The sequence below is a fragment of the Oncorhynchus mykiss genome, chromosome 10, assembly GCF_057628025.1.
Source record: "Oncorhynchus mykiss isolate SJ-2025 chromosome 10, ASM5762802v1, whole genome shotgun sequence".
Lineage (NCBI taxonomy): Eukaryota > Metazoa > Chordata > Actinopteri > Salmoniformes > Salmonidae > Oncorhynchus > Oncorhynchus mykiss.
In genome coordinates, this window is record NC_143031.1 from 14,733,673 (window position 1) to 14,747,722 (window position 14,050).

The 14,050-nt window shown below is 42.1% G+C and overlaps 1 protein-coding gene and 1 long non-coding RNA gene across 2 annotated transcripts in view; one reads left to right on the forward strand and one right to left on the reverse strand.

The window, feature by feature from the left end:
• The window catches only part of LOC149979942 (uncharacterized), a 391,469-nt gene that overhangs the window by 62,385 nt on the left and 315,034 nt on the right, over positions 1-14,050 (forward strand). The gene's annotated exons all lie outside the window — the stretch shown is intronic.
• Positions 169-14,050, reverse strand: part of LOC110533380 (follistatin-related protein 4) — a 250,493-nt gene continuing 236,611 nt past the window's right edge. Inside the window, exons 14-16 of the mRNA XM_036989741.2 lie at positions 12,912-13,019; positions 5,632-5,741; positions 169-5,460 (exon numbers count right to left, since the gene is read on the reverse strand). Coding sequence (XP_036845636.2) covers positions 4,752-5,460; positions 5,632-5,741; positions 12,912-13,019 — 927 coding nt within the window. The 3' untranslated portion in view covers positions 169-4,751. The remainder of the gene's footprint in view (positions 5,461-5,631; positions 5,742-12,911; positions 13,020-14,050) is intronic.

Genomic DNA, 14,050 nt, shown 5'->3' on the forward strand with positions numbered 1-14,050 from the left:
TGGTGCACCTCCACAACAGAAATAACCTCTGCATGTTCTCTTTTTTTCCTTTGTTTTGGCATCCATAGATTGGGAGATTAAATTAGTATCTAATGAGAATCTAGGCACCTTCTTATGGGTACAATTATTTACCCATTCTGTAGCATGTTTGTAAAGACAAGACGCTTCTTGGTAAGTACTTAATTTTCATATTTTATTGTAAAACTAAGGGGAAAGAAAAGTTACATCCCAGGCAACACAATACAATTGATGTCTTATCCTTACAGTCAATGCTAATTCAAATACATCACTGGTGAGCTGGGTCTTGTCTGTGGATAATATGGGGTATAGACACCTGTTCATTACATTTCAGCTCCGGTGATTCAACAAAAAAATATTAAAACGTTTCTCTGAATACATTTTTTTTGAATATGGAATCAAATCATCCATATGCGGCCAAATTGTTACCGACTGTACATCGAAATCGATCAAAGACCAGAGAGAAAGTTATTAACAAAATGTTGATAATAATTTGAATGGAAGATTGAGACACACATTGTCATGGAAAGGTGTGGAGGAAACATTGAAGGAACCATCCCTTCACAGTTTGCGAGTGGACAACAAGAATGATCAGTGGACTTAACAATTGGATGAGAAATGATCCGTTTAAACACCCAAACTCAGGTTTTAATGTCTTCTTGGGAAAAATTCACTCACTATAGAAAATGCTGATGTAACGTACAGGATTATGCTCACAAAACACATACATCATACAACAGTAATTGCCTTAACAATGAGAATGTGTTGCATAGAGATAAACCAGCACGGATACAGCTAAAAGCCTTTAAGGTTACCTAGGTTACTAAAGATCTTAGAACAGCACACATGTATCCTCTAATTTAGGCATCTTGTGTTGTTATAATTTAAAAGAAAAGTGACATATCTGCTGATTTGAATCCACTTAGTTGAGCCTGTATTAATTCATATCTGATACGAGCTTTGAGTTCTTAAAGGACTGTGCAGCTCTGTTTTAGTTCTTAAAGGACTGTGCAGCTCTGTTTTAGTTCTTAAAGGACTGTGCAGCTCTGTTTTAGTTCTTAAAGGACTGTGCAGCTCTGTTGTAGTTCTTAAAGGACTGTGCAGCTCTGTTTTAGTTCTTAAAGGGACTGTGCATCTCTGTTTTAGTTCTTAAAGGACTGTGCAGCTCTGTTTTAGTTCTTAAAGGACTGTGCAGCTCTGTTTGAGTTCTTAAAGGACTGTGCAGCTCTGTTTTAGTTCTTAAAGGACTGTGCAGCTCTGTTTTAGTTCTTAAAGGACTGTGCAGCTCTGTTTTAGTTCTTAAAGGACTGTGCAGCTCTGTTGTAGTTCTTAAAGGACTGTGCAGCTCTGTTTTAGTTCTTAAAGGACTGTGCAGCTCTGTTGTAGTTCTTAAAGGACTGTGCAGCTCTGTTTTAGTTCTTAAAGGACTGTGCAGCTCTGTTTTAGTTCTTAAAGGACTGTGCAGCTCTGTTTTAGTTCTTAAAGGACTGTGCAGCTCTGTTGTAGTTCTTAAAGGACTGTGCAGCTCTGTTTTAGTTCTTAAAGGACTGTGCATCTCTGTTTTAGTTCTTAAAGGACTGTGCAGCTCTGTTTTAGTTCTTAAAGGACTGTGCAGCTCTGTTTGAGTTCTTAAAGGACTGTGCAGCTCTGTTTGAGTTCTTAAAGGACTGTGCAGCTCTGTTTTAGTTCTTAAAGGACTGTGCAGCTCTGTTTTAGTTCTTAAAGGACTGTGCAGCTCTGTTTTAGTTCTTAAAGGACTGTGCAGCTCTGTTGTAGTTCTTAAAGGACTGTGCAGCTCTGTTTTAGTTCTTAAAGGACTGTGCAGCTCTGTTGTAGTTCTTAAAGGACTGTGCAGCTCTGTTTTAGTTCTTAAAGGACTGTGCAGCTCTGTTTTAGTTCTTAAAGGACTGTGCAGCTCTGTTTTAGTTCTTAAAGGACTGTGCAGCTCTGTTTTAGTTCTTAAAGGACTGTGCAGCTCTGTTGTAGTTCTTAAAGGACTGTGCAGCTCTGTTTTAGTTCTTAAAGGACTGTGCAGCTCTGTTTTAGTTCTTAAAGGACTGTGCAGCTCTGTTTTAGTTCTTAAAGGACTGTGCAGCTCTGTTTTAGTTCTTAAAGGACTGTGCAGCTCTGTTTGAGTTCTTAAAGGACTGTGCAGCTCTGTTTGAGTTCTTAAAGGACTGTGCAGCTCTGTTTGAGTTCTTAAAGGACTGTGCAGCTCTGTTTGAGTTCTTAAAGGACTGTGCAGCTCTGTTTTAGTTCTTAAAGGACTGTGCAGCTCTGTTTACAATATGAGATGTAGACGCAGGTACAGCTTGTTTTTCATTAGCCAGGTCTTAGGGATGGTAACAAAGATGCATGTTTCAGCCAACTATCACCACAGTGCTGACATATTCTTAGTGTTTAGTCAATGTCTCAAATCTCAACAGGGTCTTGAGCTATTATTTTGAGTGGTGGGGGGGCAACTCAAAACCTATTACCACATCCTGACTCAACAGAAAAAACAATGTTTATCATTGACTGGTCCGTGCCACTCTTCTGAGCACTACAAATGGCACTCCACAGTTAGAAATGACTCTTGCCTGGTTTCAGACAGAAAGCTACACTGTCTCAATTGGGCTTTGGATCGAAGAAGAATATTGTAAAATTTTCAGAACCGTGCTGTCCAGGTGTCAGGATACCCATTTGAAATGTGAAACTGCTCCGCAAAAAGAGCCAACTCCAGAGCCCAAACATCAACAAACAAACAATTTCATGTAACATTCAAATACATACACAGTAAAATGAACAGTTTGGAGTTTTGTACCATAGTTAGGCCTCACCTTAGCAACAGATGTATGTGTTTGGTGGAAATTTGTCCCTGAATATTTAGATATTTTATGTTCAAAGTCATTTATAGTGTGACACAGCTGCAAGCTTTTTTTGGTCATTTTATTGGATTTTTTTTTACAAACCATTTCCCTCAAAAACCAGAATACAGGAAATGCATAAAGAAAACTCTACAGTTCATGTTTGAATGTGTTCTAATCTAACTAAGAACAATGTATATCTACAACAGTGTCTCTAATGTCAACATCACACCAAGAGGTTCGGTCTACAGCCAGGGTCTTGGTTAGAGAAAATGTATGCAATGTACAGTATACGATCCTGTGCACTCGAAGGCCGGGATTCAATCAGAGGCGCGTTGACGACAAGCACATTGTACCAGTGACAATGAACCCTTTAAAGTACATTTTCCTGATGATCGCGGAGGTCGCATTTACGGTAAATGCTGCAGATGTCATTCAAGAGGAAATTACCTTGTCGACAATGCACCTTTGATTGCTCTGAAATAACATTAGTGTGATGAGCCTCAACTCTCAGGACATGCATATGGAACACTCAGTCCTGATGAAGCCTTTGGTGGTGACTCGTATTAATTATTCTGAAGTTACTCTGTATTGGTGGCAGGATAGGTACTGTGGTCTGGGTGCCTGATGCTTTTTTATGGTAATTCCTGAAATGTTGTTTTTCCATGACATCTGCAAAATAATTGGGCTTCGAATTGAGCTTTTTGAATATATATTACATATCTCTGCCTCACTCTTTCTGAAATACACACATTTCTCTCAGTGCAACAGTGGTCTAGGAAACATAATCAAGCCTTTGCTTCTGTATCTGCTTGAGTAAACTATTAGCAAATATATAAATCACAAACATGAACAACAAATCTGATTATCTCGGTTTATGTATTTTTTGATAGTGTTGTTTTGCTGTAACTAGCTCGTCGCACACAGCACTAGCCAGTAATACTGCAATAGGAAGAGCTATTCTTTAGGGGAAGTTGGATTTCAGTCATGGAGTGTGATGGAATCAAGCTATAGGGCAGAAATAAGATACATAGGACTTACAATACCTCCATGCTGATGAACAAGATCCTTACAATGCTAGACTTAGTAGACAGAGGACTAGGAGGTCACCGGATCAAAACTGGAAGTAGGTTTACTGTGTGAGATGGAGGGGGAAAAGCTGGTATACTGTACCATATCTAGTCTTTGTACAATAACATGTTTTAATGGGTTTTCTACTGTAGGCTATTAGATATCCACTGTTCTTAGCTAATGGATGTAAACGTGGTCTTTTTTGAAAGTAGGTTATGATTTATAGGGTACAACATGTGTTTTAAAGTAACCTATATGTGTTGGTCAGGATGAGAGCTTTTAGAAAAAGCGTACAATACCATTTCCACAGACAAAGGCAAATAACAGAGAGCAGTGGTTTTGAAAAGGACTGAAAACACATGTATACACTAAAGTCAGACAGACATCTTGTTGTGACTATTTGCAGCACTGGTGAACGACAAACATCTTGAAACCAAAAAGCTTTCCTCTAAAAAAGTGAGCATTGTGCATAGTTAATGTTTTCAAAACGTCATCATTATATCCCTCTCCTGTTACATGTATCTGCAGTGTTACAAGGAAGTGCTGTAATGTATAACTCCTCTCAGTTAAGTGCACATAGATCACTGTTGCACTGAAGGGCCTCCCCACGCACCTTCTCCCCGTAAAAATATCACAATAGGATTTTCTTAATATTTTTTTTCAATGACAATTTTTTGTGTATTTTTGTTACAATAACCTAGACATGTGTTCCTCTCACTCAGTCCTAGGGTTGAGTCCACTTATGTCCACATATATCTTAAGTGTGTTGGCCTGATCTCTCTTTCTCTCTCTATCTCTCTCTCTCTGCCCTCTTTCTCATACCTCTCCCACCCACACCACTGTGTTCCCTCTCTTGATGTCTGACACCTCACAGTGGGGTGTCTTCTGTTTGCCGTTCAACACAAAGAGGGATTCCGCTGAGGGTGTGACCAGGTACTGGCCAAACAGTCCGCTGGACACCACCACCCTGTTGGGCCCCCCCCAGGGCCAGGTGTGGGGTGACAGGGGCTCCTTGAGGCTCTTGAGGACCTCGCTGTGGCCTGACGCCAGGTCAGAGAAAACCAGGTCCATGCCTGAGCCAGAAGCAGCTACCACCGTGTACTGATTGGACTCAGTGAAGGAGGGCTGGAAGACCAGGTCGGATACAAGGAGGGAGGTGTCCAATTCCCGGCTCAGACCCAGCACCCCCTGGAAGGACACTGTCTGAACTCTGACCTTCCCGCTCTGCTGGTCCGGGGTAATGATGTAGCGGCCGTTCGGGGACACGTAGGGCTGGCCCGTGATGTTGAGGTTGGGCCCAATGACGGTGTCGGTGACACTGTCGATCAGGAGCTGTGGCTGGGCTGACGAGGGGTCCCTGCTCTGAGACTGGCACTGGATGAAGTAGAATCCACTCAGGTGTGTGTAAGCCATGCTGACGGGCACACAGCTGTAGGTCTTCAGGCTGATGGTTTTGACTCTGTGGAAGGTCTCTAAGTCAATCTTATGCACCGCAGGTTCAGATTTGAGAAAGACGAAGCCAAACCTAAGATGACAAAGTTCAAGGGAAAGGTTAATGGTATGTTTTGGTGATTACAGTGCGGTGAGGATTCTCATTAAAATTCTAATATGCTCTTTTCTCCTGTACTTGAGAGGGATTGCTATGATGAGGTGGTGAGTTCACCACCTGTGTTTAAGGTTAGCGGGACATCCGTACCTGACGTGAGTGATGATGAGGTTGGTTGGAGGGATGAAGAAGTCATCAACCCTCTGGAAGGGGGTGCGGATGGTGTGGTGCACCTCTCCAACACTGGCCTGAGGAATCACCTAGAACAGAGCAAAGAAGAACATGAGAAAAGTAAATATACAAATATAAGTATCACCTACCCAGCCAGAGAACAGTAAGAGAAAGCATGGGTCGGAAACTGTACTTAAACATAACAACAAAACAGTCAGATGTTAATGTTGCCATATACCCTATTGCTGATAAGGACCTACATAGAGCAGTATAGTTAGGCTTATGCAATATGGCCTCACCACAAGACCTGATAGAGGATTGTATTGGGTAATGGTTGCTTTAGGAGAGACATAGATAAAGCTGCTATCTCACAAGTCAAAGGCGTCGGTCTGACGCATCCAATTTCTCATTGGACGACTATCCATCCACTCTCTTTGGACAGCCCCCCCCCCAGTACGTACATGACACATGCTTCATCAGGTACCCTACATTATCAGGTCACTGTCAAGGACTAGTGGGATGTTTACTGTATATAACCACTGCCTTGTCCATACATTAGACCCCGCAGTAGCCAATCAAACAACTTGTTCTTCCATAACAGTATATTAAGCAGTTTTTCTATTTGTTTGAAATAGATTTGTTTTTCTGTAAAGAACTGTCGCACTAAAAGGAGGTAGGCTCTACTTGTCTAAGGAACCCCAGTAAGTCTTACATGCAGAAGGTATTTGTTTAAAAGGGGAAACAACTATAGATACCAGTGGGGGTCACCTCTGTTTATGATGAGGGAGGATTATTTTTTTCATGAGCATGGCCTTATTTCTATTACAGCATGTTGGATGATTGTCATTCATATTCCTTCACCCAGTTTAATGTAACATCGATAGGTTTAGGCTACTACATGATACTCATATTTTTTTCATGAGCATGGCCTTATTTCTATTACAGCATGTTGGATGACTGTCATTCATATTCCTTCAACCAGTTCAACGTAACATCGATAGGTTTAGGCTACTACATGATACTCAAATTTTCCCTATACCCAATCATGAGGCTGCTACAACCTAGCCTATGAATTAAAGTTTACAATGTAGGTGTACACAGGTGGAGAGAAACATTTGAGACGACAGACAGTGACACATAGACAGACAGAGTGACACATTCTATACCACCTTGCACACTCTTTCCTGCATCTAGCTTATCTAGGGTGCAATCATTTGTCCAACAGTTGCAAACAAGAGTTTCCATTGGACACCATTTTTTTTTATCACCGTTTCGTTTGCTTCCGTTTAAGAAAAGTTTTTCAACAGAATCAGCAGAATGAATACACCCCAGATCATGCATAAACACAGTTCACTTTCATAGCAACCACGTTGTATTACTTCTAGCCTCTATGCACTCCTCCCTTCACCGTTTCCCTTCGTTCGTGGACTTCAATGAACAACATATCAGCTGTATGTGACCAGGTGAAAAAACCTTTCCACGCCAAACCATGTCATACCGACATCGTTGTCTCCATATTAGCTAAAGTAACGTCCTAGTTAACATAGCTAATATAACTAATGCATTAGTAAACCCACTACAATAATGCAGTAATATTATAGTGTATAGTCAGTAAGTCATTAATACAACCAAAAGCTTATTTTGACTTGGAAGAGTTCTAGTGTTGTGTTGGATAGTCATAGCCAGCCAGCTAGCATACCATCCCTCTGTTTGAGCCCGGTGTTTGAGTAACTAAAGTAGTGAGCTGCATTTACTAGTAAGTGCAAACTGATAGTAAAAAAAATTACTCTCTCTCTCTCTCTCTCTCTCTCTCTCGCTTCTTCATTTTTGAAGAAATTAATTTGTTGAAAACTGTTCAACTATTGTCTTTCTCTCACTTTAAGTCAACTACTCACCACATTTCATGCACTGCAGTGCTAGCTAGCTGTAGCTCATGCTTCCAGTACTAGATGTGTTCTCTGATCTTTGGTTGGGTGGACAACATGTCAGTTCATTCTGCAAGAGCTCTGATAGGTTGGAGGGTGTCCTGCGGAAGTTGTCATAATTACTGTGTAAGTCTATGGAAGAGGGTGTATTCATTATGGATCCCATTAGCTTGGCACTCTTCCTGGGGTCAAGCAAAATTGAGGCAGTTTATACAATTTTAAAACATTACAATACATTCACAGATTTCACAACACACTGTGTGCCCTCAGGCCCCTACTCCACTACTACCGCATATCTACAGTACTAAGTGTGTGTGTGTGTGTGTGTGTGTGTGTGTGTGTGTGTGTGTGTGTGTGTGTGTGTGTGTGTGTGTGTGTGTGTGTGTGTGTGTGTGTCTGTGCCAATGTTTGTGTTTCTTCACAGTCCCCACTGTTCCATAAGGTGTTTTTTTTAATCATTTTTTTAAATCAAATTTTGCTGCCTGTGTCAGTTACTTGATGTGGAATTGAGTTCCATGTAGTCATGGCTCTATGTAGTACTGTGTGCCTCCCATAGTCTGTTCTGGACTTGGGGACTGTGAAGACACCTCTTGTGGGTGTCCGAGCTGTGTGCCAGTAGTTTAGACAGACAGCTCGGTGCATTCAACACCTCTCATAAATACAAGTAGTGTTGAAGTCAATCTCTCCTCCACTTTCAGCCAGGAGAGATTTACATTCATATTATTAATATTATCTCTCTGTGTACATCCAAGGGCCAGTCATGCTGCCCTGTTCTGAGCCAATTGCAATTTTCCTAAGTCCTTTTTTGTGGCACTTGACCACACGACTGAACATTAGTCAAGGTGCGACAAAACTAGGGCCTGTAGGACCTGCCTTGTTGATAGTGTTGCATTGAAGTCAATATACCAAGAGGAGGACGGCTACACCATGGTGCTACCCTACAGAGTGCTGCTGAGGCTACTGTAGACCTTCGTTGCAAAACAGTGAGTTTTAATCAATTCTTTGGTGACAGTTGAATACATTTAGTATAATTTTATCTAAAAATTATATATTTTTCATTGTTTTAAAAAAGTTAATTTTTTAAAATTTACTGAGGAGGATGGTCCTCCCCTTCCTTAGAGGAGCCTCCACTGATAGATACTAATCTGAAGTCTGTGCCATCCTCACTAAAGCGCTAACACCATCACATTGTCAGTGGTGGGCCAGATTTAGGATTTTGCTGTATTCGTGTGAGTGAACTACTCGCAGAGAAAATAACACTAGTTATTATACTCCCTTTGCCACCGCAGTCTACATAGCTACAGAGCCCCTCATATCAGCTCTGCTCATAACCGACTTTTAAAAAACAGATACCCCTTGTACTTCTAACCCCTACAGGGTTTGAAGAGAAACCTTGTTAAAAAAAAGGGCAATAGAATTGTTACATTGTTACAAAAGGTCCAGAGTTAATGATCGGACTCACACATAATGTGCTCTCACACGCTCAGGGTGTTCGGAAATTCATACCATCACCCTGTCATCGCTCATCCTAATGGATCATACGCACCGCACCGTGTTACACAGTGTTACTGTGTTTTTACCTCAGCTGTTATTTTCTCTACTGTATTACTCCTACTGTACTTTAATACCTGAAGGGAAATTGGTTTGTACTGACTGAGTGGCTTTTATATTGAACTGCACTCATTTCAAGGCAGACTGGTGAATCTCAATGCTATTAAGACATGCTTTATCTCCTATAGGTCCCCACTTTAATAGGAATATTACACTGTAGTATAAGGGTGAAGTAATGTGAAACGGGATCTTAAATCAAATCAAATACAATAAAATGTTATTTGTCACATATTTCGTAAAACACCAGGTGTAGACTAACAGTGAAATTCTTACTTATGGGCCCTTCCCAACAATGCAGAGAGAAACATAATAGAAACATAATAACAGGAGGAATAAATACACAATGAGTGATGATGACATGGCTATATACACTGGGTACCAGTACCGAGTCAATGTTAGGGGTACGTGGTAATTGATGTAGATTTGTACACATAGGTAGGGATAAAGTGACTAGGCAACAGGATAGATAGTATACTGTAGCAGCAGCGTATGTGATGAGTCAAAAGAGTTAGCGCAAAAAGGATCCGTTGATTATGTCCTGGTAGCTATTTGGTTAACTGTTTAGCAGTCTTACAGTATGGCTTTGGGGTAGAAGCTGTTCAGGGTCCTGTTGGTTTCAGACTTGGTGCATCGGTACCACTTGCCGTGCAGTAGCAGAGAGAACAGTCTATGCCTTGGGTGGCTGGAGTCTGCCAATTTTTAGGGCCTTCACTGACACCGCCTGATATAGAGGTCATGGATGGCAGGGAGCTCGTCCCCAGTGATGTACTGAGCATTACGCACTACCCTCTGTAGCACCTTGTGGTCGGATGCCAAACAGTTGCGGGGATGCAGCCAGTCAAGATGCTCTCAATGGTGCAGCTATAGAACTCTTTGAAGATCTGGAGCCCATTCCAAGCTTTTCATCCTCCGGAGGGGTAGGAGGCATTGTTGCGCCTTCTTCACAACTGTGTTGGTGTGTGTGGACCATGTGAATTCCTTAGTGATGTGGACACAGAGGAACTCTCGACACGCTCGACTATAGCCCTGTCGATGTAGATCGGGGCGTGCATTTCCTGTAGTCCACGATCAGCTCCTTTGTCTTACTGATGTTGAGGGAGAGCTGATGTCCTGGCACCACACTGTCAGGTCACACTGTCAGGTCCTATAGGCTGTCTCATCGTCATCAGTGATCAGGCCTACTACAGTCGTGTCATCAGCAAACTTAATAACGCAGTCGTGGATGAACAGGGAGTACCGGAAGGAACTAGTCAAGCACCCCTGAGGGGCCCCCGTGTTGAGGGTCAGCGTGGTGGACGTGTTATTGCCTACCATCTCCACCTGAGGGCGGCCCGTTAAGAAGTCCAGGATCCAGTTGCGGAGGGAAGCGTTCAGTCCCAGGGTCCTGAGGTTAGTGATGAACTTGGCGGGCACTATGGTGTTGAATGCTGAGCTGTAGTCAATGATCAGCATGAACAGCATGAACAGCATTCCTACATAGGTGTTCCTCTTGTCCAGGTGGGGGAGGGAAATGTGGAGTAATGAGATTGCATCATCTGTGGATCTGTTGGGTCGGTATGCGAATTGCTGCAGTGGGTCCAGGGGGTCTGAGATGATGATGTTGATGTGAGTCATGACCAGCCTTTCAAAGCATTTCATGGCTACAGATGTGAGTGCTACGGGGCAATAGTCATTTAGACAGGTTACCTTGGCGTTCGTGGGAACTTTGGTTGGCTGCTTGAAATATGTAGCTATTACAGACTGCTACAGTTATGATGTGTATGGTGCTTTTTCTATTGTTGTTTTTATTACCATTTTCATTTTTTTATTTAATTTTGTCCTGCATGTTGGAGCTCGGAGGCGGATATTTTCACTGTACCCTGCAATCACACCTGCAACTCTGTACATGTGACTATTAAACACTCTGAATCTGATTGGGTCAGGGAGAGGTTGAACATGTCAGTGAAGACACTTGTCAGCTAGTCAGTGCATGCTCTGAGTACGCGTCCTGGTAATTTGTCTGGCCCAGTGGCCTTATGAATGTTAACCTGTATAAAGGTCTTACTCACATCTTCTATGGAGAGCGAGATAACACAGTTGTCCAGAACAGCTGGTGTACTCATGCAAGGCTTAATGTTGCTTGCCTCGAAAGTGATGATAGAAGGCATTTAGCTCTTCTGGTAGGCTCACATCACTGGGCAGTTCACGGCGGGGTTTCCCTTTGTAATCCATGATCTTGCCACTGTAATATGTTGTAAGCTCATGTCACCATGTTTCTAAACCCTAGTGTTAGCATACCCCACATTCTCTTTCACCTCTGCATAATTTGCTGTCTCTGAATAGCCAGGATCGGCACGTGCATACGTCAACAGTAAGACTAGTCTGAGAGTAAGAAAGGTCACTGTGGGGACGATGTCGTCGATGCACTTATTAATGAAGCTGGTGACTTATGTGGTAAACTCCTCAATGTCATCAGATGAATCCTGTCTGGTCTGCATTTAAGCTACATTCTCTTACGCTACATCCTCCCTTCTCAGCATCCCTGCTCCTTTATTAGTCTTATCTAATGGATTGTCAATCTCACTCGGATGTTTGCTTAGAGATATTGAGCAATTAAAAAAGGAGGTGTTTGACATTTTGAATTGCCTCCAGTGGAGACAGCAGGACTGTTGATGCTCACGTCAATTTCTTGTATTCCAAATAATAATGACATTATCAAGCCATTTATTTGTGGTGCGATCCATATGCCTTACAGCCAGTTATGCAGATTGCCTGAAATTGCATTCTAGACTGAATGATTCAAGCCTCGTTTTGTAATTATTCATTACTATTGAGCGACTACAGAACACCAGGCATGTTTTAGTAGTTCTGACAATTCACCTGAACACTTCTGCAGAGCAGTTTGAGACTATAGAACAATTTGAAGAATTGATTAAATAAGCAGAAAATCACTTTGTTTGAGACAGCAACGCTGTTTTTAAAATGCACTTTTCTATCTCTTTCCTTGGGACCCATTGCATCCCGCTTGGGCAGGGGAGTGAGAACACATTAGGATTTCACAATGAGCCCAAACTGACAAGCGTTCCATCCTCTCCCTTGCTAATAAGACTGTTTCCTCCTCTCCACCTACCGACTACTGACAAACAGAGTGTTCTCACAACATTTTAATAGGATAACAACCTCCAAAGGAAGAGGAAAATAACAATAAACATGTTGTGTCTGTTGCAAAATGACAAAGTAATCCCTTGACAGTTGTAGTATATGGAGCTGTGTTGCTGTCCTCTATTACCTCAACCCTATAAACATTATGATGGCTCTCCCAGAAGCATAAGCCAGCCCTGAACTCAGGGCTCCCATTGGCCAAACCTCCTGTGGGCCTGAAACACATCCACACCTGTGATCATCCCTCATGTGTGAAGTCTCCAACACATCCTCTCCAAAGGGACTGGATCACATGTCTACAGTGTGAAGTCTCCAACACATCCTCTCCAAAGGGACTGGATCACATGCCTACAGTGTGAAGTCTCCAACACATCCTCTCCAAAGGGACTGGATCACACGCCTACAGCGCCACAGCTGTGAATTTCAGTTTGCTGACTGGTAAATATTGTAAAACATACATATATTAATTAAATACTCACACAAACAAATACTCACTTATACACACGTACGCATAGACCAGCGAATGGACCAAGATAGAGTAACACACTCACCTGCGCGCACCACACACCAATAACTTCTTACCTGTAAGGTTGGGTGGGACTTCTCCATGCTGCCCCAGCTTAGAACCCAGACCTGGTCATGTGACTTGTCATAGAGCAGCTTCACCGGGAAAGGGTCTGTCTCTACCGCCTGAAGAGAGAGAGAGAACGATCTGAGAGACAAGGCAAGAAAGGCCTTTTATGCCATCAAAAGGAACATACAATTTGACAAACCAATTAGGATCAGGCTAAAAATTATTGAATAAGATATAGAACCCATTGCCCTTTATGGTTGTGATGTCTGGGGTCCGCTCACCAACCAAGAATTCACAAAATGGGAAAAACACCAAATCAAGACTCGGCATGCAGAATTTTGCAAAAATATCCTCAGTGTACAACGTAAAACACCAAATAATGCATGCAGAGTAGAATTAAGCCGATACCTGCAAATGATCAAAATCCAGAAAAGAGCTGTTCAATTCTACAACCACCTAAAAGGAAGCGATTCCCAAACCTTCCATAACAAAGCCATCACCTACAGAGACATGAACCTGGAGAATAGTCCCCTAAGAAAGCTGGTCCCGTGGCTCTGTTCACAAACACAAACAGAGCCCCAGGACAGCAACACAATTAGACCCAACCAAATCATGAGAAAACAAAAAGATAATAACTTAACTAAATTAACAAAAACAGGAGCAAACTAGAATGCTATTTGGCCCTAAACAGAGATTACACAGTGGCAGAATACCTGACCACTGTGACTGACCCAAACTTAAGAAAAGCTTTGACTATGTACAGACTCAGTGAGCATAGCCTTGCTATTGAGAAAGGTCGCTGTAGGCAGACCTGGCTTTCAAGAAAAAACAGGCTATGTGCACTTCTAACCTCCTGCCAAATGTGGGACACATATTTCCCACATATTCCCTTAGATTACACAGACCCACAAAGAATTGATAAACTCCCATATCTATTGGGTGAAATACCACAGTGTGCCATCACAGAAGCAAGATTTGTGACCTGTTGCCACAAGAAAAGGGCAGCCAGTGAAGAACAAACACCATTGTAAATACAACCCATATTTCTGTTTATTTATTTTCCCTTTTGTACTTTAACTATTTGCACATCGTTACAACACTGTACATTTGAAATGTCTTTATTCTTTTAGAACTTGTGTGAGTGTAA